Here is a 24,400-nt window from a genome sequence, read left to right as displayed (position 1 = left end):
CTGTTCTTTGCATCCAGCCCTGAGTGGAACACCTGTCCCACCCATCCTTTCCTTAACCTAACTTGGTCCGCCGCCTTCAGGTGCGTCTCCTGAAGCATAGCCACGTCTGCCCTTAGTCCTTTCAAGTGCGCGAACACTCGGGCCCTTTTAATCGGCCCATTTAGGCCTCTCACGTTCCACGTGATGAGCCGAACTGGGGGACTACCTGCCCCCTTCCCGTGTCGACTAGCCATCACCCTCTCTAGGCCAGCCCCACGTCCCGGTTCCGCGCACCCACCCGTTCCCCCGGCGGCGCATTCCAGCCCCGACCACCCTTTCTTTTACCAGTTCCTCTTTGATTTCTGCAGCAGCAACCCAGTTATCCCCCCCCCCCCACTAGATCCCCATCTAGCATGATTGCTCCCCCCATATTGCTTCCGAAAGTCAGCTGACTTCAACTGACCCCGGCTTCTCCCGCTCTCTTCTTGACCCCCCCGTGTGGGGAACTCACATCTACCTTGCGCCTATCTTCCCGCCATCATCTTTCTGGCGCGGGAACAAGAACAATAAGCCCAGTGTTCTCTATAGTTGTCCCGCCCCTTGTGGCGCAGCTCCCTCTGCCGCCTCAATCCCATTCCCCATCCCCCGCCTATGTCTCTTCTTCCCCCCCCACCGGCGCCCACATTTCTTAGTGTCCCCCCCCTCCCCAATTTACATCTCTATATACATCGGCATTGTCATTTCCCCTCTAACATCAGTCCCTCAGTTCTGATCCAGTTTCTTGTTTTTAATGAAGGTCCATGCTTCTTCCGCCGTTTCGAAGTAGTGATGCCTCTCCTGGTGCGTGACCCACAGTCGCGCCGGCTGCAGCATCCCGAACTTCACCTTCTTCTTGTGTAGCACCTCCTTGGCTCGATTAAAACTCGCCCTCCTTCTCGCCACCTCCGCACTCCAATCCTGGTACACCCGTACCACCACATTCTCCCATCTACTACTTCGTACCTTTTTGGCCCATCTCAGAACCACCTCTCTGTCATTGAAGCGATGAAATCGCACGATCGTCGCCCTAGGTGGTTCTCCCGCCTTTGGTCTCCTCGCAGGGACCCGATGAGCCCCTTCCACTTCCAAGGGGCCCTCAGCTCCCATTAGCGAGCGTAGCATCGTGCTCACGTAAGCCCCGCCGTCCGCTCCTTCCACTCCATCGGGGAGACCCAGGATCCGAAGGTTCTTTCTCCGTGATCTGTTTTCTAGGACTTCAATCCTTTCAATGCACTTTTTGTGGAGCGCCTCGTGCGTCTGTGTTTTGACCGCCAGGCCCAGGATCTCGTCTTCGTTGTCCGTCACCTCCTGCTCCACCACGCGGAGCTCCAACTCCTGGGTCTTTTGTGCCTCCTTAAGCCCCTCAATTGCCTGTAGCATCGGGGCCAGCACCTCCTTCTTAAGCAGCTCCACACACCGTCTCAAAAATTCATCTTGGTCCGGCCCCCATGTCGCCTGGGCTCTCTCCGCCGCCATCTTGCTCCTTTTTTCTTCTGCCCCTGTCCTCGAGGATTCTTCGCGATCTGGCCGCCGCCGATATTTTTCTTTTTCGTTGGTGGGGACTCCCTGTTGTCTCACCCCACACCGGGTTTCGTCCCGAGAAAATTCCCCGTTGGGGCTCTTAAAAGAGCCCGAAGGTCCGTTCGAGCTGGAGCCGCCGAAACGTGCGGCTTAGCTGGTCATCGCCGCAACCGGGACTTTCGCATGAGCTATAACTTTATTCACAAGTTTGTTGTATGGCACTGTATTGGATGCCTTTTGAAAGTTCATGTGCATCACATCAACATTATTACCCTCATTAACCCTTTCTGTTACCTCTTCAAAAAAACTCCAGCAAGTTAGTTAAACAATTTTTCCTTTAGAAATCCATACTGGCTCTTCTTAATCAACCCATTTTTCCATGTGACTACTAATTCTATCCTCAATAATTTTTTCTGGAAGCTTGCCCACCGTTGATGTTAAACCAACTGGTTTTTAATTGGTGAACAAGGGAATAACATTTGCAATTCTCCAGTTCTCTGGCACCTCCCCTGAGTTTCTGTATCTCTGACCCATCCGTACAGCAGTCCGTGCAATTTAGAGAATTTTCACAGATTCTGATACTAGATTATCATGCAGACAAACTTCTTTGGAGGCTGAACAACAGTCATGAAACTACTTCCAGCAAGAAGTTGAACCCTGTCGGAGCATTTTCATAGTTAGTGATGTTGCATAAGAATCTACAAACAACATGACCAATGAACAGAGGGCACTACTTTCTTAAGCTCTCCATTCCCAAGAATTGGTCGTCTCACTAGAAATTCAGTATTAATTGACAGTAGAGCTTTCAGACTATGTCCAACTGAACTGCACAAAGCACAGTTCTGTAACTGCTGTCCTTCCAAACTTGGGTTGCATCTGAAGCAAGCACTTTGATCTGACTAACATTGGTGGTTATAGCCCATCAATGGTGGTGGTAGTGATGGGAACAGTTTAATATTCCTTGGCATTTGGCTAACATGTTCATAGAATTTCATAGAATTTACAGTGCAGAAGGAGGCCATTCGGCCCATCGAGTCTGCATCAGCTCTTAGAAAGAGCACTCTACCCACCCTATCCCCATAACCCAGTAACCCCACCCAACACTGTGGGCAATTTTGGACACTAAGGGCAATTTAGCATGGCCAATCCACCTAAACTGCACAGCTTTGGACTGTGGGAGGAAACCGGAGCACCCGGAGGAAACCCACGCACACACGGGGAGACCGTGCAGACTCCGCACAGTCAGTGACCCAAGCCGGGAATTGAACCTGGGACCCTGGAGCTGTGAAGCAATTGTGCTAATCACTATGTTACCGTGCTGCCCCTGTTAAATAACAATATAAAATGTTTAGCACTCAAGTTATGAATTAATAATATTTGGCAGCACGGACTGCCTTTGTGAAGCATTGCCTCAATGCACAATCTTTATTCAAGAAAGGTTTCATTTGAATTTGGTTCAACAAAGTTGACAATGACACTGAAACACAGGTCTGATACGAGCAATCACCCATTACACAATCCATGTGCTAAATGCATTACTGATAAGAATATAACCAAAAATATTTTCTGTACTGCTGTTAGATGACCCAGCACGGGCTCCATTAAAAGTTTTATCTATTAAAAATCACCTTGGCTCCCCCGGAAGTTAAGACCCGGATTAGTTAAATCATACAGACCAAAATCGCTCAGTCAGGATAATGACACGGTGGTACAATTAATCTTTTTATGGCTATCTAGCGACCCCTGTTGGAAATACTGATGTGTGGATGCTAGACAGTGGACTCGGGTTTATTCGCGATATCCCTTATATTTAATTAGCCTGCATATACTCCTGAAATGAAAAATGAAAATCGCTTATTTTCACAAGTAGGCTTCAAATGAAGTTACTGTGAAAAGCCCTTAGTCGCCACATTCCGGCGCCTGATCGGGGAGGCTGGTACAGGTCCTGTCAGGGAGACTGAACATCAGTTGTGAAAATATATTCCAGCAAGGAGATAAAATTCCTAAAGGAGAAGAGGGAGGAAATTGGAAGCATATGGTGGGAGGAAAGGAGACCAACCATTCTCCGTTCCCAGTTCACTCCTCCATTGCAGATGCTGACCTCATCTAAACAGCCATATTCAATGTGTGATTCCCAACTGCATTGGCAAGATATTCACTTGGGGGGAGGGGGGGGCAATACAGCCTCGCCCGACTCTGTCCGCATTTAATTTCCCCACTCGCGGTACAGTCCAGGATATTCAACTGGAGGTAGCAACAGAACCTGGCCTAATCCTGTCCTCACTTATGTCCCCAATACGAGTACGGACAGCCCTAGATGGCAAGTGTATTTTAAAATTCAAAAATCATCCAAGCAGATAAACATCCCTAAACTAAAATTTGTTCAAAGATTACTTGGATCATGTTCCTTGTCTGGTCCAATGTTTAAGGGGAACACAGAGAGCAGGGTTTTCCTGCAAATGAGCAAGGTATTCAACAGTTTGTAATCCATTATCTCCAATTCAAGGGTACAACTTTACAAATAAAGGATTCTAATTTTCAGTTTAGCAAACGTAATACAGAGCAGTTAGGTGATGGAGAGCATGACAGTGCCTGAACAATTTAAGTTCTTTTAATTGCTTGCTGATTTATTTGAGGCATCTCGACAAATCAAATGAAAGACTCATCAATAGCCTTTTAAAAAAAAAAGTTTAAAAAAACAGAACTCCCCTGGGGTGAGAAACACTTAAATACCAAGGATCAAATTCAGCCCAAAGTTATGGTCTGAGAACTTTCTCGGTCTGTTGGCTGAGAATCTGATATGAAATAGATTTTGATAGCCTCAGTCGGGTTTGTAGCAGGGATAAACCGACAGCACAAAAACATGCTTTAATTTGCTACTGGACTCATTCAGATAGTACAAGATGGTTGACATGGGGAATGCAAGGGAAAAAGATAGGTGTGGGCAGTGAGCTTTTTTGAGTTTTAAGTTAAAACACATTGTTGGGGTAGAACAGGAGAAACTTTATTCTGCATCTATCAGTGCTGTGCTTAGACGAGTGAGCGACACCAGGGGCGTCAAAGTTTGAGATTTCACAGCACTAACATTCCTCATGTCAATGCGCAACATTTATTTAAAAAGCCCTCTGGACTGACGTCTATAAACTAGAACCAAATTTCAAAAATAGTGCACGCACAGAAGGAATTCGCCCTGTTCCAAGCCGTGTTTCTGCACCGAATCTACTGAGTTTTTGCAAGATGGCAACAGGATTAAAAATTTTAATTTGGAATGGCACAATGTGTCATGCCAGGGACTGGCGGGACGTAAACAAGCTCCCCATAGAGATTCTCAATCACTTCAGGGGAAATGTTGAATGGAGGCTGGGAAATATGGATAATGAAAAAAAAAAAGTCAAAAGCACCCATTATTGCTTACTTTCAAGCTGATTACTGATTGCACCTGCCAAATCATTTCAGAGAGAGACTACAATGGGCAAAGTTACCTTTCAAGTCATGTAAATTACTTTGTTCCATTATAAACGGCTTTAATGCAATTTTGTGCCAATTTAGCAGTGCACTCAAATTAGGGGGGGAAATGATAAATTAAAAATGACTAATCCTTACCCAACTGTGGTTTAGAAAAGGATAAAACAATTAGATCTAACAAGTCTTCTTAAATAGACTTCAGTAATTGCTACCACTATTGTATGGTTCACAGGAAATTTGATTTCTTGCTGTTATAAACATGTAACCAAAGCTATAATGACAAGAAGGTAGAATTAAAGGAACAGTACTTTGTTAGTCACAGTGTTGATTGCCAAGGTTGGAGAGGCACTTCCAGAGATGATGCAGTCCATTCCTAAAGGCTCAGAGTCCAGACTGTAGGGCGTTGTGGCCTGTAACAAAGCAGCAGAGCACAGGGACACATATATATGTTATATTTGGAGGCTTGAAATAATTACAGAACAAATGCCGTTTTGTCACACCGCGCCCCCATCCACTCACCCAAAATAAAGTCATATTCCTAATTATGCCTACTGGGAAGTCGAAACAGATTAAGAATAGAGCCAGGACCCAGAATAGACATGAAATTTGTCCCCAGCCCCTCCTGTCTCCACACGTTAGTACAGAGAAGTCCATTGCTTTTGCAGCCTTTGAACATTCAATATAGCCAATTTGAAATTACAGGCGCCCATTATTGGCATGGATCTACATGTTAATTACTAGTCAGAGTTAAAACAATTTCAGAAAAGGCTGGAATAGACAAATACCTACATATCTGTTGCTCGCTGCAGACACAGTGGTACAGTGGTTAGCACTGCTGCCACACACAGTCAGGGACCCGTGTTCATTTCCGGCCTTGGGTGACTGTGTGGAGTTTGTACGTTCTCCCAGTGTATGTGTAGGTTTCCTATGGGTGTTCTGGCTTGCTCCCACAGTCCAAAGATGTGTAGGTTAGGTGGATTGGCCAAGCTAAATTGCCCCATAGTGTCCAGGGATGTGCGGGTTAGGTTATGAGGTTATGGAGATACAGCAGGGTGGACAAGGGAGTGGACAAGGGTAAAGTGCTCTTTCGAAGGGTTGGTGCAGACTCGATGGACTGAATGGCCTCCTTTTGCACTTCAGGAACTCTATAATTCTATCTTGGACTTGATTGTTTAAATGTATCTAAATCGGAACTTAGCCGGTGACAGGTTTTTTAATACTGCAGTACTGTCAGCATGTTATTAAATTTAAAATCTAATCCTTTCCTTGGAGAACAGCAGACATGCTCATGAAGGCGAGCAAAGATGAATTCACCTAGTTGAAGTGCGGCAAATAAAATTACACAATACCAAAACGCTCCAGATGCCACAGTATGTACTAACCCATAAGATCTCTATTGATGCCAATGTTCGCTGTCACAGGAGATCAACTGTCTCGCTAAGACTAAGACAGTAAATTTAAATTTCTGGATGTTGGTGTGACCAGATGAATGGCAACAATGAGACCCTACAGGCCAGAAATTTGCTGTTTGCCCTTTCCACCAATATTAATCCACATTTCACAGTACAATGAAAGAGCCCTCTATTTATTGTATTTTCATGTTTTATAATTTCATATAATTAAAGAGTTTTAGAAAGGGCTTTGGGTTAAAAACCAGGAGTGCAACATTAGATGACCCAAATTATACAAGCTTTTCTTGTTAAGAACATTGATGTGGTTTACCCTTTGACATTAACTGGTATCTTTAAGAAGTTGCTCATTTACAGTCTATCTAAATAATGTGCTTTGGAAAGGGTGAGCTCCAAGTAGACCATTCTGAACGTAAAAGAATTCCAAAGCAAAACAAAATATTGGAACCATACACACACAAATCAGAGACATCGCTCTGTGACCAATCAGGCATAAAACAATGTATTTATATTTCATGATGTACCACATTACAACTTCAAGGCACTCCTCCACTGCCGAACAAAAAATCTTCAATGATCATCTCTCACTCCGATTGTAATTTCATAAGCAGATAAAACCAAGATTTAGACCTACCCTTTCTCCTGATCGCGGCCTCTTTTTTGGCCGAGTGGGTAGTGTATCCTCCTTTGGATTAGCGTCAATGGCCCAGTATGATCCCTAAAATAGAACAGCACGAAGTAGTAAGCAGCCATATTGCTCAGGGTATTGGGACATTACCTTTTATTACAGTTACATGCATCTACAATCAATGGATCAGTCAAGCACGTGGAATATCTGTTGCACATTTGTGTTGCTGTAGATACCTTAAAGTTCAGTAGCATCAATCATTCCAATAAATGGATCCCATGCCCTTATTCCAGAGCTGGCTCATAACTGCCCAATATCTACTTACAAGCTGGACATAGATCATGGAATCATAAAATCCCGACAGTGCAGAAGGAGGCCATTTGGCTCATCGGGTCTGTACCGATCCTCTGAAAGAGCATCCTACCTAGGCCCAAAGCCCGACCCTATCCCTGTAACCCCACCTAACCTTTGGACACGAAGGGGCAATTTAGCATAGCCAACCCACCTACCCAACACATCTTTGGGTTGTGGGGGTGAGAACCAAGACGACACAGGGACAATGTGTGAACTCCACATGGACAGTGACCCGGGGCCGGGATCGAACCAGGGTCCTCGGCACCCTGATGCAGCAGTGTTAACCACTGTGCCACCATGCTGCCTGAGCAACAGTTATGAGCAGACTCAATTCATTCATGCAGTATAACATGTCTGCATAATAATACAAATAATGAACATACTATGCTTTCCCACTGCAGTTGCTCACCTTGCCTGGCAAAAAACATCCAACTCTTTCATTCTGACATTGAGTCCAAGTAGCTTTCTGTTCAGAAACCTAAATCAGTACGTGCTTTTTTCTGTGTTTTGTGTGTGTTCACAACCAAAGGTTACCAAACAACTGCTGCCAACCATCCCGGCTAAGGGATTTCCAAAACAGGAGGGATGTGTATTGATCACCATGATAAATAAATTTATGATCCAAATGTAATCTTTCTAAAATGCTTTCTTCATAAAAATGGTTAATAAATTCCAAAATGTGAGTTTCCTTTAGTAGTCACCTCCTTAGGACTGCTCTCAGGAGCATTCTCTCATGATGCTTCTATAAGAGAGTACAGCTGACTGTGAAAACACAGATTTCACTTTGCTGAAAGTGGCCCGACTGAGATAATCAACAGCACTGGACATGAAAAATGTGGGTTTATGAATCTGTCATTTACTTAAAGCTGTCTATTTCTGTAAAAATAATGACATGGTCTCTACATTTATACTCAAAAGTACTCGTGTCTCTGAATTGTATAGCTGATCAGTCAAACATACAACAAGCCAGAGAAAGGTATATGGAGTAATAAAAGCAAAATACTGCGGGCGCTGGAAATCTGAAATAAAAACAGAAAATACAGCAGGTCTGGCAGCATCTGTGGAGAGAGAAACAGAGTTAATGTCTAAACATTAAATCCGAAACATTAACTGTTTCTCTCTCCGCAGATGTTGCTAGACCTGCTGAGTTTATCCAGCATTTTCTGTTCCTAATTATAAAAGATATATTGAGATTGCGCTCCTTTAGCAGCAATCATTTTAGAGGTAAGTAGAAAAGCATTACAGGACTAACATCAACATTGCTTGGACTGTTGCTCGATTCTTTAGTAGTATGACATTTATAATCTTAGGGATATATTATAGGACAACATCGGCATAGGTATCTACTGAAATTAGACTATTCTCAAATATTCCATCCTTCTCCCCAGCAATCAGTGAGTACCTAATTAAATCGTGTCAGTTTTCTGTATATTTGATTCAATATTTTCAGTTTATTTTGGAGGGAGAGAGGATTTCAGTTGCACTTGAACGGTGTGACACCATGGGTGAGCATTCTGAAGTATTAAGCTGTTAACATCATAAAGCCGTTTAATCAAGAGGTACTGGAATTATCTAGGCGTGGAAGCTTTGAAGAGTGCTGTCAACAGAAAGTATTACTAGTAGCAATGCCAAATAACACCTGCTGTCCTGTAAAAGGTTGATCCTGGTCACGTTGATGTGTGCATGCTTTATGCATGTAGTTAATTTTGTCATGTTTGTAACTAGGAATAATTGCACATGGGTAAATCCCCACTGTTGCCAAGTGCGCCCATATCACAAATTGAGCAGATTTAGCAACAACTCAATTACAAAGATTTAAAATGGAAGGTTTTCATTTTATATTTGAATGAATACAGATAAGAGATGGGTTACAAGTAAAGTGGTACAGTAAAAACTGATGCTCCTTGGGTTAGTATAGAAATTGAAGTAAAATGAGATTTACAAAGGTACAAGTCAAATCTCGGGCTACTAACTCAATGTAAAACCAAAGTGCAGACATTTATGGAGGGAAAATAAAAACAAAATTAGGAAGACTTACAAGGTGTGAAGGACAGAGATGAATAGGAAATATAAAGAATATCATAAACAGAAAAAATAAAAGAATAGTTAAAGAAAGGAATCAGAAATAAAAGAAAATACTGCAATGGAAAGAGAAGTAGCAGAAATAGCAGAGACTTGGAACGTAAACTTCCAAAATCCTTGCAAATGAAGTTATTCCAAAAGATAGAAGGACATGGGGGAAGGGATTAAACTAGGTTTTATAGATCATTTCATGAGCTCTAAAAGTCTTATTACCAGACTATTAAAGACAAGGGGTAATTCAACACATGTGAAAAAGGCAAGCCTGACTTTGGGTTCTATGAGAAAATAATAGTGTGTAGTGATAAATAAAATCCATTGGACGCTAATTTTTCAGAAATGCTTGACAAAATTAAGGTGTTCTGTAATAATGGAACTGTGACGTCGGCTATAGGGCAGCAAATAGAGACCCCTGGTTAATGGATCTTTTTGGATTAAAGGGTGTAAACAATGGTGTATCTATCCCTGGGATGTGTATTCAGTTCAATGCCCTTCATAATATCGATTTGGACCTGGGTAGAGAGAGCACAATATCAAAATCCACGTATGACAAAAATTGAGTGGGATAACTGAAAACAACTTGTGAGCAGCTTCAGGATCACAGGTAGCTTTTTAAATTGACAGTAAATACAAGAATGATGAGATGCTATGGGGAAGAGGAATATGAAGATATTTGCGCTAAATGGCAATATTTTGATAAGCGAGCAAAGGATTTATGGGTTCAGACACAGCCTTCAGAAATGTGACAGTAAATTGAGAACACAAAGTCCTTGATTTTATCAGGAGCGGCAGTGTACAAACACAAATAAATATTCAACTACAAGTGTCAGTTGTGGCTCAGTTGGTAACATTCTTACCTTGGGACAAACAAATAGAGTTCCCTGGAGGATGGATGAGATAGAGTTATAGAGTTTTTACAGCACAGAAAGAGACCCGTCGGCCCATCGTGTCCACACTTGCCATCAAGCAGCTATCTACTCTAATCCCATTTTCCAGCACTTGGCCTAGCCTTGTATGTTATGGCGCTTCAAGAGCTCATCTAAATACTTCTCAAATGTTACGAGGGTTTCCACCTCTACCACACTTTTAAGCAGTAGAGTTTCAGATTCCAATCGCCCTCTGGGTGAAAAGGATTTTCCTCAGATCCCCTCTAACTTCCTGCCAATTAATTTAAATCTATGCCCTCTGGTTATTGACCCTGCTGCAAAGGGGAAAAGTTCCTTCCTATCCACCCTATCTATGCCCCTCATAATTTTATACACCTCAAACAGGTTCTCCTTCAGCCTTCTCTGCTCCAAGGAAAACAACCCCAGTCTATCCAGTCTCTTTTGATAGTGGAAACACTCCAGCCCAGACATCATCCTGGTGAAGGCCCTTTCTAGTGCAATCATTTCCTTCCTATTGTGTGGCGACCAGAGCTGCACACAGTACCAAAGCTGTGGCCTAACCAGTGTTTTATACAGCTCCATCATAACCTCCCTGCTCTTATATTTGGTGCTTTAACTACCTTATCTTGCTGTGTTCATGGATCTACGGACATGCACACCAATGTCCCTCTGTACTTCCTAGGGTCCTACCATTCATTGCTTATTCCCTTGCCTGGTTAGTCCTCCCAAAATGCATTACCTCACACTCTTCAGGGTTAAATTCCACTTGTCACTGTTGTGCCCACCTAACCAGATTGTTGATATTGTCATGTAATCAAAAGCTTTCCTCCTCACTATTTACACCACCAATTTTATATCATCTGCAAACTTACTGATCATACCTCCTACATTCACATCCAGATCATTAATATCCACATTCACATCCAGATCATTAATATCCACATTCACATCCAGATCATTAATATCCACTACAAACAGCATGGGACCTATATCCGAGCCCTGCAGAATACCACTGGACACAGGCTTCGAGTCACAAAAACAACCTTTGACCATCACACTCCACCTCCTGCTACTACACCAATTTTAGGTCCAATCTGCCAAATTGCCCTTGATGGGCTCTTACCTTCTTGATCAGTTTCCCATGCAAAACCTTGTCAAATCCTATTGAAGTTCATGTAGACTAACTACATCAACTGCACTATCCTAATCTACACACCTAGTCAGCTCCTCAAAAAATTCAACCACATTTGCAAGATATGATCTCCCTTTGACAAAGCTGTGCTGATTACCTTTGATAAATCCTTGCCTCCACAAGTGGAGATTAACGCTGTCCCTCAAATTTTTTTCCAATCGTTTCCCTACCACTGAAGTTAGACTCACTGGCCTGTAATTTCCTGGTTTAACCCTACCATCCTTCTTGAATGCTGGTACCCCATTAGCTGTCCTCCAGTGGCAAGAGGCCCAGCCTCAAAGTGTGGTGGAGGAAGGTTCAATTGAGGCATCCAAAAGAGAGCTGGATAATTATTAAAAGTGAAAAGATTTGCAGGGCTATAAGAAAAAACAGGGGAGTGGGTCCAGGTGATTGCTCTTCCAGAAAGCCAACAAAGAAATGACAGGCAAATGGCCTCCTTCTGTGTTGTAGCCATTCTATGATTATCACATTGCTGTTTTTGGAAGTTTTTGAGAGAGCTTGCTGTGCCGAGTTTCCTACATTACCAGTGACTACACCTCAAAAAGTGCTTAACTGGCTGTAATGTGATTTAAGACTGGTGGTCTTTAAACGTACTTTATAAATGCACGTGCTTTATAAACAGGCTTTATTAATAAATACACTAACCCATGCTTTTAACCCTTACTGCACCAAATACCAAATGAGGTTGGTTATGTGATGAATGTAGGAATTTCAGATATATTGTATTTTAGGTATTTGAATGATTCACCTGAGGAAAGAGCAGTGCTCCGAAAGCTAGTGATTCGAAACAAACCTGTTGGACTTTAACCTGGTGTTTTAAGACTTCTTACTACATTGATTACCATTACTTAAGGGGTAATTGGAAGTTATTTTCTGGTGTGATGTTAAAGATATTTTATACGGTGTTAGGAATAAAGTTTGTTTTAATATACCATATTCTTATTTATTTGTGAAATCACTCATGGAGTAAGGTATCCTTTCTTCTCAGTCTTACAAAATTAAAATAAAATATTGGGGTTTCTGCCCAGTAACCCTGTTGGGTCTGGTCTGGGATCGTAATAGTTAGTCTGCAGTTTGTATCCACTTTTAAAACACTGGCAAATCCATGGAAGAGATGTAATCAGATGATACCAAGGGAAAGGCTTTCGCTCCGAGAGGCTCTTTTACTAGACCAGAGAAAGTTAGGAGATTTGAATGAGCTGTTCAAAATTTGATATAGCGAATAGGAGAAAATCTATTTACACTAGGCTGCAAGTTGTAATGGGGTATAAAATGAAGCTCACTAAAAAATGGTATGGATATTTATTTTATGCAGGGGGTGTTGGTACATGAATTGCCCTACTAAAAACACTGATGAAAACAAAATTTGTAATAATTTTTAAGAAAAGCAGTAAAATATTTGAAAAACGTTGAACAAGGTAGATAGAAAAGGCAGTGGAAATGGACTGGACAGCACCTTGCACGACCATTGGACCTGCTCCACAGCCAATTAAAAACTTGTGAAGTGCAGTTACAGTTCTAATGTGAGAAATAGAGCAGGCAATTTGTGCATATCCCAATCCCACAAACAGCAATTCAATAGTGCCATGGGATATTTTACATCCACCCGAGTAGGTAGATGAGGTTTAATGGCTCATCCAAAAGCCTGCACATCCAACAGTGCAGCGCTCCCTTAGTATTGCATTGGAATGGCTGTCTTGAGCCCTGAACTGGGATGTGAATCCACAACCTTTGCTCATAAGTGAAGGTGCTGCCAACTGAGCCACGGCTGCACTTCCAGGTTGCTACCCTCCTTCACAGAGTGGTTACAGACACAACGGCTAAATGGCCCCCACGTCCATTCTATGATTCTTCTCAGTTTTCAATCTCAAAGTCAAGGAACTAGTCCCAACACCGGCAAAGGTCTGGCATCGTCTGATTCAACCTGGTCAAAGGCACCTGCATCACCAATGCCCTCTCAATCTAGGAAAACATTTAAGCCACAACTGGTCACATGACCTGCCTGACACCACCTCCTAAAGATGAGGAACTCTCCACTTTGAAGCAAATTTAGACAATTTCAACTTGAGATTGAATGCTCCTAGTGAACAAAACCAATTTGGCACTAATTGAGAATCTCAATCAAAGGTGACATGTATGGAAAAAATTTGTAGGAGGTGCTATTCGGAGATTGGGGTTGAGTCACAGTGTTGGAAAACCACAGGTATCTTTACTCTGCATGTAATTGTGTGGTACCGGTTCTGTGAGTGCATGTTGCTAATTATAGTTGCATTGAAATGGAATTATTCCAACTCCCGGCACTGAGATTCTCCACCTTGATGATAACACAAATTTCTTAAAACAAACACAATGAGTTTGCTCCCTTAGTAATGGCAGACATATTGCGTCAGACACAAGACTCTGGATAGCAACAGGAAAACATTACCATCTGCCAAAAAGGGCATGGACCAACAGCAGAGTCCTAACCTGATAGCATTTGCCCCAAGTGCCAGATCTATTGTAGAATTGTTAACAATAGTAATCTGTAAGGAGCCAAATCCAAGAGGCCCATGGTAAATTAATTGTATCCTCAAACGCACCTACGCTTACAATTGTGAAGCATAGCTTAAATTGAAGCCAAGTCAATAGAATGAGAACAAATGTAATGAACAGGATTAAAAGCTTTTGCTCCATCCTAAATTTGGCTCAGCAGCAAATTATAACATGTTGGAAAGGAACTCTGCCCAAAATTATGGGCATGAGTGAGAGCCAAGAAACGTTCCCTATGCCTAAAAATAAACTTTTCAGGTAATACAACAAACATTTAAGACTGAACTCAGCTTCTAATGAAAGCACGTCCTCGCATAATACAATATAATTGGGTTTCAAGTCCAAATTAAGTCTATTTAAATGGACTGGGGCCAGAAGGTATTAATTTATGAATGAAAATTCCTATGTACACGCTCAATAGAATCATGTTTATTCAGATCTCAACCTTTATTGGTACAAAAACCTTACATAACAGTTGTTTTCAAATTTTCTTCTCCACAAACACAAATACACTGCCAGATGTCTAAATCAAATAAAGAGATCCCCAGTCACACTCTGCAAGTACTGACAACACTCCCACAGACCTCTTAGAAATACAGACTAAACGCGGGGACGCCCTATAGACAGGTATTTTAATAAAGCTCGGAAATTAAATACTTAATCTCACTATCGAGAATCTGATTACCAAGTCAAACAATTTAGAATCCTTGGACATCAATTTGAAAACACATCCCTTACAGTCCTGCTGTTATTGACAGCTGAAACGTCAGCAGCAGCCCTACAAATGAGGTGGTGCAACTGGCTCAGATACTCCCAAAACTCTTCTCCTCCAAACATCTTTTTGGTGAAAAGCTCCCATTTAGCTCATTCATTCAACCCTGGCCAAAGAAAGACATGAACGTGAGGAGTAAGGGAAGGAAGAGGGAATTATATTTATGAAGTGTCCTTCATGACATCAGCACGTCCCAAAATACTTCACAGCCAATCGAATATTTCTAAAGTGCAGGCACTGTTGTAATGTAGGGAAATGAGACAGCTAATGTGCACACAGCAAGATCCCAAAAGTAGCAATGAGATAAATGAGCAGACCTTGTTTTCAATGCTGTTAGCCAAGATGTCACATTGGCCAAGGTATCAGCAAACATGCCTGCATTTATTCAAATAATGCTATGAAAACTTTTACAGGGGCGGCATGCGGCACAGTGGTTAGCACTGGGACTGCGGCGCTGACGATCCGGGTTAGAATCACAGCCCTGGGTCACTGTCCATGTGGAGTTTGCACATTCTCCCCATGTCTGCGTAGGTTTCACACCCACAACCAAAAGATGGACAGGTTAGGTGGATTGGCCACGCTAAATTGCCCCTTAATTGGAAAAAAATAATTGGGTACTCTAAAAAAAAAATTTCTTAATGAAATCTTTTACACCCAACTGAAGACGCAAATGGGCCTCATCTGTTTAATTTCTCAACTAACTTGGCCTCTGACAGCGCCGCATTGCTTCAGCACTACAGGATTTGGTACTTAGGTACTGGAGTGAGGTTTGAATCCTTGACCCTCTAGGTCCGAGTGTACCATTAAGTCAAAGCCAACTGAAGAAAACTGTTTTCTGCTTTCATGCTGTGAAAGGAGCAACTTCGACAGTACTCGGAGCCTATATTAGAAACTTCTTGGGGCAGCACGGTGGCACAGTGGTTAGTACTGCTGCCTCACAGCGTTAGGGACCCAGGTTCAATTCTGGTCATAAGAGGTTCACAGCATGAAAGCAGGCCCTTTGGCCCAACCTGTCCATGCCGCCTAGTTTTTACCACTATGTTAGTCCTAATTGCCCACATTTGGCATATATCATCTTCCCCATATAACTGTCTAAATGCTTTTTAAAAGACAAAATTGTAGCCACCTCTACCACTGCCTCTGGCAGCTCATTCCAGACACTCACCACCTTCTGTGGAAAAAAAATGCCCCTCTGGACAATCTCTCCCCTCTCACCTTAAACCTTTGCCCTGTAGTTTTAGACACCCTTACCTTTGGGAAAAGATGTTGACTATCTATCTGATCTATGCCCCTCATTATTTTATAAACCTCTATAAGATCACTCCTAAGCCTCCTATGTTCCAGGGAAAATAGTCCCAGTCGATCCAGCCTCTCCTCATAATTCAAACCATCAAATCCTGGTAGCATCTAAGTAAATCTTTTCTGCACTCTTTCTAGTTTAATAATATCCTTGCTATAATAGGGTGACCAGAACTGTACACAGTATTCCGAGTGTGGCCATACTAATGTCTTGTACAACTTCAGCAAGATGTCCCAACTCCTGTATTCAATGTTCTGACCAATGAAGCCAAGCATGCCGAATGCCTTCTTCACCACCCTGTCCACCTGTGACTCCATTTTCAATGAGCTATGAACCTGTACTCCTAGATTTCTTTGTTCTATAACTCTCCCCAACACCCTGAGTAGGTCCTGACCCGATTCGATCTATCAAAATGCATTACCTCACTTTTATTCAAATTGAACTCCATCTGCCATTCATCAGCCCACTGGCCCAATTGATCAAGATCCCATTGCAATCCGAGATAACCCTCTTCACTGTCCACTATGCTACCAATCTTGGTGTCATCTGTAAACTTACTAACCATGCCTCCTAAATTCTCATCCAAATCGTTAATATAAATAACAAATAACAGTGGACCCAGCACTAATGAGAGGCACACCGCTGGTCACAGGCCTCCAGTTTGAAAAACAACCCTTTACAACCACCCTTTGCCTACTGTCGTCAAGCCAATTTTGTATCCAATTAGCTAGCTCATCCTGGATCCCGTGAGATTTAACCTTATGCAAAAACCTACCGTGTGGTACCTTGTCAAAGGCCTTGCTAAAGTCCATGTAGACAACACTGACTGCACAGCCCTCACCTACCTTCTTGGTTACTCTTTCAAACAACTCAATCAAATTCGTGAGACATGAATTTCCACTCACAAAGCCATGCTGACTGTCCCTAATCAGTCCTTGCTTCTCTAAATGCCTGTAGATCCTGCCTCTCAGAATACCTTCCAACAACTTACCCACCACAGACGTTAGGCTCACCCATCTGTAGTTCCCAGACTTTTCCCTGCAGCCCTTCTTAAACAAAGGCACAACATTTGCTACCCTCCAATCTCAGGCATTTCACCTGTGGCTATCGACGATTCAAATATCACTGCTAGAGGCCCAGCAATTTCCTCCCTTGCCTCCCACAACATCCTGGGATATATTTCACCAGGTCCCGGGGATTTATCTACCTTAATATGCTCTAAGATTTCCAGCACCTCCTTCCCTGCAATATGTACATTCATCAAGACATCACTGTTCCGGTTGCGGCTATGCAGAGCAAAGCCGCACGATTCGGCAGCTCCCGCTATCACGGACTTTCGGGCTCGTTAAAGGAGCCCCAACGGAATTTTTTTCGAAGACAACCCATGGGGAAGGGAAGAGAGAGGTCCCCCTCCAACTTTTATGGACCGGACCAGAAGTGAAACGGCCAAAAAAGCGGCATTGGAGCAGCGGGAGAAGCGAGGGAAGAAAAAACAAAATGGTGGCGGCCGGGGACAACGCGGAGTGCGGGCCGGAGCTGCAGGAGTTCATCAAGCGCTGCTTCGAGGAGCTGCGGAAGGAGATGCTGGCGCCTATGCTGTCGGCAATTGAAGGACTAGGGATGACCCAGAAGGCCCACGAGGTAAAGATCCAGGAGGTACAGAAAAGAGTCAGTGAGAATGAGGACGAGATCTTGGGTCTGGCGGTGAGAGTGGAGCAGCACGAGGCGCTACACAAGAGGTGGGCGGGAAGACTTGAAGACCTGGAGAACAGGTCGAGGAGAAAGAATCTGCGGATCCTGGGTCTCCCTGAAGGAGTGGAGGGGGCCGATGCCGGGGCATACGCGAGCACGATGCTCGGGGCGATGATGGGCGCGGAGGCCCCTTCGAGGTCGCTGGAGCTGGACGGGGCACACCGGGTGCTGGCGAGGAGGCCCAAGGCAAATGAGCCGCCAAGGGCGATGGTGGTGAGATTTAACCGGTTCACGGACAGAGAGAGGGTCCTGAAATGGGCCAAGAAGGAGTGGAGCAGTAAGTGGGACAATGCAGAGATCCTAATATACCCGGACTGGAGTACGGAGGTTGCAAAGCAGAGAGCGGGTTTCAACCGGGCCAAAGTGGTGTTGCACCGGAAAAGAGTGAGATTTGGAATGCTGCAGCCAGCGCGACTGTGGGTCACATACAAGGACCAACACTATTATTTTGAAACGCCGGAAGAGGCGTGAACCTTCATACAAACCGAAAAGTTGGACTCTAACTGAGGGTTTGTGAGGGTGGGGGGGATGTTTGAGGTTTGATGTGTGATGGTTGTTGTATATAGGGAGTCAATCACGCACAGGAAATATTACATGGGCTGGGGGGGAGAGACAAGGCCGCGACAGGAGCTGCGCCAGAGGGGGCGGGGCAGGCTTTGGATAGCGCGGGGGTTTTCCCGCGTGAGGGAAGAAAGGTGGGAAGAGGAACGGAGGAACGCATACTGATTGGGACACTCCCACACAGGGAGGTCAAGGGGACGGTGGGGGAAGCCGGGGTCAGCAGGTGTCAGCTGACTTACGGGCGTGATATGGGATGCTGGATTCATGAAGCGCATGTTGGGGCGCATTCCGGACCTGGAGGTAGGAGGCCCGATAATGGGAGGGGACTTCGATACAGTGTTGGACCCAGCACTGGACCGCTCCAGATCAAGGATTGGAAAGAGGCCGGCGGCGGCCAAGGTGCTTAGGGGGTTTATGGATCAGATGGGGGGAGTGGACCCATGGAGGTTTGCAAGGCCGCAGGCCAGGGAATTTTCTTTTTTCTCCAATGTGCACAAAGCCTACTCCCGGATAGATTTTTTTGTTCTGGGCAGGGCGCTCATCCCGAGGGTGGAGAGGACGGAGTATTCGGCCATAGCCATTTCGGATCACGCCCCGCACTGGGTGGAACTGGAGCTGGGAGAGGAGAGGGACCAACGCCCGCTCTGGCGGCTGGATGTGGGACTGCTGGCAGATGAGGTGGTGTGGGGGAAGGTGAGGGGGTGCATCGAAAGGTACTTGGAGGCCAACGACAACGGGGAGGTGCGGGTGGGGGTGGTATGGGAGGCGTTGAAGGCGGTGATCAGGGGAGAGCTAATCTCCATCAGGGCTCATAGGGAGAAGACAGAGGGCATGGAAAGGGAGAGGTTAGTGGGGGAGATTTTGAGAGTGGACAGGAGATACGCAGAGGCCCCGGTAGAGAGATTACTTGGGGAAAGACGACGGCTCCAGACGGAGTTTGACCTGTTGACCACAGGGAAGGCGGAGGCACAGGGGAGGAAGGCGCAGGGGGCGACCTACGAGTATGGGGAAAAGGCTAGTCGGATGCTGGCACACCAGCTCTGTAAGAGGATGGCAGCGAGGGAAATAGGGGGAGTCAAAGATGGAAGGGGAGCCACGGTTCGGGGGGCGACGAAAATAAACAAGGTATTCAAGGCCTTCTATGAGGAGCTGTACAGATCCCAGCGGGGGAAGAGGGGATGAGACGATTCCTAGACCAACTGAGATTCCCGAGGGTGGAGGAGCAAGAGGTGGCTGGTTTGGGGGCACCAATTGGGTTGGAGGAGCTGAGCAAGGGTTTGGGGAGTATGCAGGCGGGTAAGGCCCCGGGACCGGGGCGGGTTCCCGGTGGAGTTCTACAGAAAGTATGTGGACCTGTTGGCCCCGCTACTAGTGAGGACCTTTAATGAGGCAAGAGAGGAGGGGTCCCTGCCCCCGACAATGTCGGAAGCGACGATTTCTTTGATCCGGTCAAAATGGTGGTCCTTCCGAGGTTTCTGTTTGTGTTTCAGTGCCTTCCCATCGTGATCACCAAGGCCTTTTTTAAGAGAGTAGGTAGGAGTATAATGGGGTTTGTGTGGGCGAATAGGACCCCGAGGGTAAGGAGAGGGTTCCTGGAATGCAGTAGGGACCGAGGAGGGTTGGCGCTGCCAAACCTAGGGAGCTACTACTGGGCAGCAAATGTGGCGATGATCCGCAAGTGGGTGATGGAGGGAGAGGGGGCGGCATGGAAGAGGATGGAGATGGCGTCCTGTAAAGGAATGAGCCTGGGGGCGTTGGTGACGGCACTGCTGCCGCTCTGCCGACAAGGTACACCACGAGCCCAGTGGTGGCGGCAACGCTAAGGATCTGGGGCCAGTGGAGACGGCACAGAGGTGCAATGGGAACCTCGGTGTGGTCCCCGATCAGGGGTAACCACCGGTTTGTCCCGGGGAAGATGGACGGGGGTTTCAGAGCTGGCATCGGGCGGGGATTAAAAGAATGGGGGACCTGTTCATTGACGGGACGTTTGCGAGTCATGGGTCACTGGAGAAGTTCGAGATACCCCCGGGAAATGCCTTTAGATATATGCAGGTGAGGGCGTTTGTGAGGCGACAGGTGAGGGAATTCCCGTTCCTCCCGGTACAAGAAATTCAAGACAGGGTGATCTCGGGTGTATGGGTCGGGGAGGGCAAGGTGTCGGCAATACACCAGGAGATGAAAGAAGAGGGGGAAGCGCTGGTAGAGGAGCTGAAGGGTAAATGGGAGGAGCTGGGGGAGGAGATTGAGGAAGGGCTGTGGGCTGATGCCCTAGGTAGGGTTAATTCCTCCTCCTCATGTGCCAGGCTCAGCCTGATACAATTTAAGGTGGTTCACAGAGCGCACTTGACGGGGGCGAGGTTGAGTAGGTTCTTTGGGGTGGAGGACAGATGTGGAAGGTGCTCAGGGAGCCCGGCGAACCATGTCTATATGTTTTGGTCATGCCCGACACTGGAGGGGTTCTGGAGAGGAGTGGCAGGAGCAATATCTCAGGTGGTGAAAGTCCGGGTCAAGCCAAGCTGGGGGCTAGCAATATTTGGATTAGTGGACGAGCCGGGAGTGCAGGAGGCGAAAAAGGCCGGCATTCTGGCCTTTGCGTCCCTAGTAGCCCGGTGAAGGATCTTGCTAATGTGGAAGGAGGCGAAGCCCTCCCCAGCGTGGAGGCCTGGATAAACGACATGGCTGGGTTCATAAAGCTGGAGAAGATTTGTCTTTGAGAGGGTCTGCGCAGGGGTTCTACAGGCGGTGGCAACCGTTCCTAGACTATCTCGCGGAGCGTTAGAGGAAGGTCGGAAGCAGCAGCAACCTGGGGGGGAAGAAGAGAATGGGGTATTGCCTGGGAGGGTGGATGAGCAAGAGATAACATGAAGGGTTGGGGAAACTGGCACGTGCGGGAGAGAGCCAGTGTACAAAGCTATGTAAACATATCATTTTACCATGTATATATCTTGCTCTGTGCGATTTCTTGTTATTTTGTTACCGGGGGGGGGGGGGGTTATTGTTTGTAAGGGTGAAAAATTGTGTTAAAAAACTTTAATAAATATATATATATATATATATTTTTAAAATCAAGACATTACTATTTATGCAGGTTAGGTGGATTGGCCACGCTAAATTGCCCCTTAATTGGAAAAATAATAAGTGGGCAGTCCAAATTTAAAAAAAACATCACTATTTATTTCCCCAAGTTCGCCAACATGCATGCCTTTCTCAACAGTAAATACCAATGAGAAATATTCATTTAGGATTTCACCTCTCTCTTGTGGACCCGCACATAGTTGACCTTGTTATATAAATGCTATATAAATGCAACTTGTTGCAGTTAAGTTATATGGAGGAAAAAAGAGCATACTGAACTGAACTAAAGAATCATATGTAGGGAAATAAGAAAATAAGAACTGAGACATACCCAGGAGAGATGCACGCAGGTTAGAGGTTAAGTACATGTACAGGTCATTACATAAAAGAAAAAAAATGGCGGAGTCTATTATAGAGCATGACCCACCAGTGGATGCTGATGTTTGCCTACAGGTTCGTCCACAAACTTAAATTAGCATAAATCTGTAGTTTCCTGAATCAATCTCAATGCTTTTTAAAAATTATATAATGACAGAACTCAAACAGATTGGGTACGAGTTCAACAATTGCAATGTCACTGTCAGCCTAAGTAGAAATGCTGCACCGGGTTCATACCATAACTGCCCTGTCACGGTCCTTTCAAACATGATATATTCTCAGCTAAAGTGAATACAAGTAACCATGGGTGGGAAAATGTCTGTCAATCAATCCAACCGTCTGATATGAAGTCCTAAAAGGCCAATAATGGAGCAGTCCAAGGTGCAGACTGTTTAACTGGGCTGTCATAAGTGGCCATCACATCGGTGAGAATTTTGAAACTGGCGGCTATTTGCAGCACACATCTTTTAAGTTCAAAATACACTTGCTTATTTTTCACTCTACATTAGTTTCCAAGTACAATGTCACGGCATGCAGCAAAATAAAATAAGCGTGCACCTACTTTGCCTGGGTCATCCTTGGACCGAGGCACTTTCAGGAAACATTTGTTTAACGATAAGTTGTGTCGAATGGAATTCTGGAAGAAAACACAGAGATCAATGTTAAAAGAATTAAATATCAAATGACAATCATAAGCAAATTTTGCAGTAACAAATGCAATATTCCGAACAGCAAAAATATTGATGCAAGAAGTCACTGTTCACGAGCAGTGTCAGAATGGCTGCTTTGTCCTTGGACTTATTAGAAGGTTTCCTAACTGGTTATTTCCTGGAAACAGAAGACAAATGTGTTGTATTTAAGCCAAAGAGTATTTGGAATAAAGCCCAGCTTAATTTTTAAAACAAATGCATCAAGTGGGACAAATTTCTTGGTACATTGTCATGTATACTGTTAAATGAATGTCCATGGTTATCAAATTATTGTCAATTTCTCATCTGTGGTTTGCCCAAACTAAATTCACATAATCTTGAAATAGGTAAATGAAAAAGGAAACTAACCTTACAGCAGGTCAGGTAGCAACCATGGAGAGAAAGAGTTATCAAAGGTCGTTTTGGTCACCAAGCAGAAATATTTCTCTCACCATCCGATGCAGCCTGATCTACTTGAACATTTTCTGCTTTAATTTTGGACTCTCAGCATCAGCAGTATGTTGCATCAGTCTTTTTATGAGCCAAGGTTGGATTCAATCCAAAGTCTTAAAAGTAAAACAACTGGGTCCTGGTCCATTGAATTCTCAAACAATTTACATAGTTCTAACCATAGTTGAGGAGAATTCCCTGGTGGCTGAACTGGTAAATGTATAATTCCACAGGGATCTTCTGTTACCTTATGTAAATACCATTTTTCCTCGCTGTGCACAGTTGAGAAGCTACTTATCTATAAGTGTCACGACAGCCAAGTCTGACTAACTATACAACTGGAAGCAAAACCATTTACATCCTGTTGTATTACTAACTTTATTCAGTATCTCAAAGGATGGAATTCTTTTTTTGCATATACGACTGTGAAACCCAAGTCAAATCCAATCATAGAATCCCTACAATTGAGGTGGTAATTCGGCCCATTGAGTTTGCATCGACCCTCTGAAAGAGCAGCCTACCTAAGCCCACTCCCCTGTCCTATCCCTGTAATCCCACCTAACATTTGGACAATAAGGGGCAATATAACATGGCCAATCCACCTAACCTGCACATCTTTGCACTGTAGGAGGAAACTGGAGCACCCGCAAGCACGGAGAGAACGTGCAAACTCCAAGCAGACAGTCACCCGAGGTCGGAATCGAACCTGGGTTCCCGGCGCTGTGAGACAGCAGTGCCACCGTGCTGCAGTGGCCATAATGCAGGCCGCACAGACATAGGCACTATTCTGAGATAATTTAAGAAAGTAGATGACCATCAAATTTAGCTCCAAAGTCATTTGTGAATACATGGTAACATGCATACAGCAGGATTAATGACCCTTCAAGTTTGGGGAAAACTTTTCAGTTGACAGGCAGGAACTCGGCATAAACTGTTTAATATTAAAGACCTAAACTCTCTTCCTGCAGCATAGTGTATGGTAGCAGACAGATGGTTTGGATGAAAGATGACGACAAAGTTCAAATCCTCTCCTTCAACTAGCATTTTATGGTAACTGGTGTTTTCCTTTGCAGGATCAAAGCAACATGGTCACCATAGTGATATATGGGACAAGGCAATAGGCAAGCATAAATGTTACAAATTTAATTACACTGGATTACAATTTTAAAGCTGTTACACAAGTTACAGTGACGTATGAGGCACAGAGAAAAACACAATGAGAGTGTAAAGGTCATGTCCTTTCTAGTGCATCATTACAGAACCATTTGGTTGATGGAAATTAATCCAATCAAAGGTATGTAATAGTGATTATTAGTGAAGGGCAGGGATTCAGCTGACATG

General features: G+C 44.5%; 1 protein-coding gene across 10 annotated transcripts in view; it reads right to left on the bottom strand.

The window, feature by feature from the left end:
* The window catches only part of foxj3 (forkhead box J3), a 198,051-nt gene that overhangs the window by 70,675 nt on the left and 102,976 nt on the right, over positions 1–24,400 (bottom strand). For all 10 annotated transcript variants that reach the window (XM_072478365.1, XM_072478366.1, XM_072478368.1 and 7 more), the window contains exons 3-5: positions 22,483–22,557; positions 7,048–7,131; positions 5,313–5,414 (exon numbers count right to left, since the gene is read on the bottom strand). In XM_072478365.1, the coding sequence (XP_072334466.1) occupies positions 5,313–5,414; positions 7,048–7,131; positions 22,483–22,557 (261 nt within the window). The remainder of the gene's footprint in view (positions 1–5,312; positions 5,415–7,047; positions 7,132–22,482; positions 22,558–24,400) is intronic.

This window comes from Scyliorhinus torazame, chromosome 16 (assembly GCF_047496885.1).
Source record: "Scyliorhinus torazame isolate Kashiwa2021f chromosome 16, sScyTor2.1, whole genome shotgun sequence".
In the NCBI taxonomy this organism is placed as follows: domain Eukaryota; kingdom Metazoa; phylum Chordata; class Chondrichthyes; order Carcharhiniformes; family Scyliorhinidae; genus Scyliorhinus; species Scyliorhinus torazame.
This window is presented reverse-complemented; position numbering and strand designations above follow the sequence as displayed.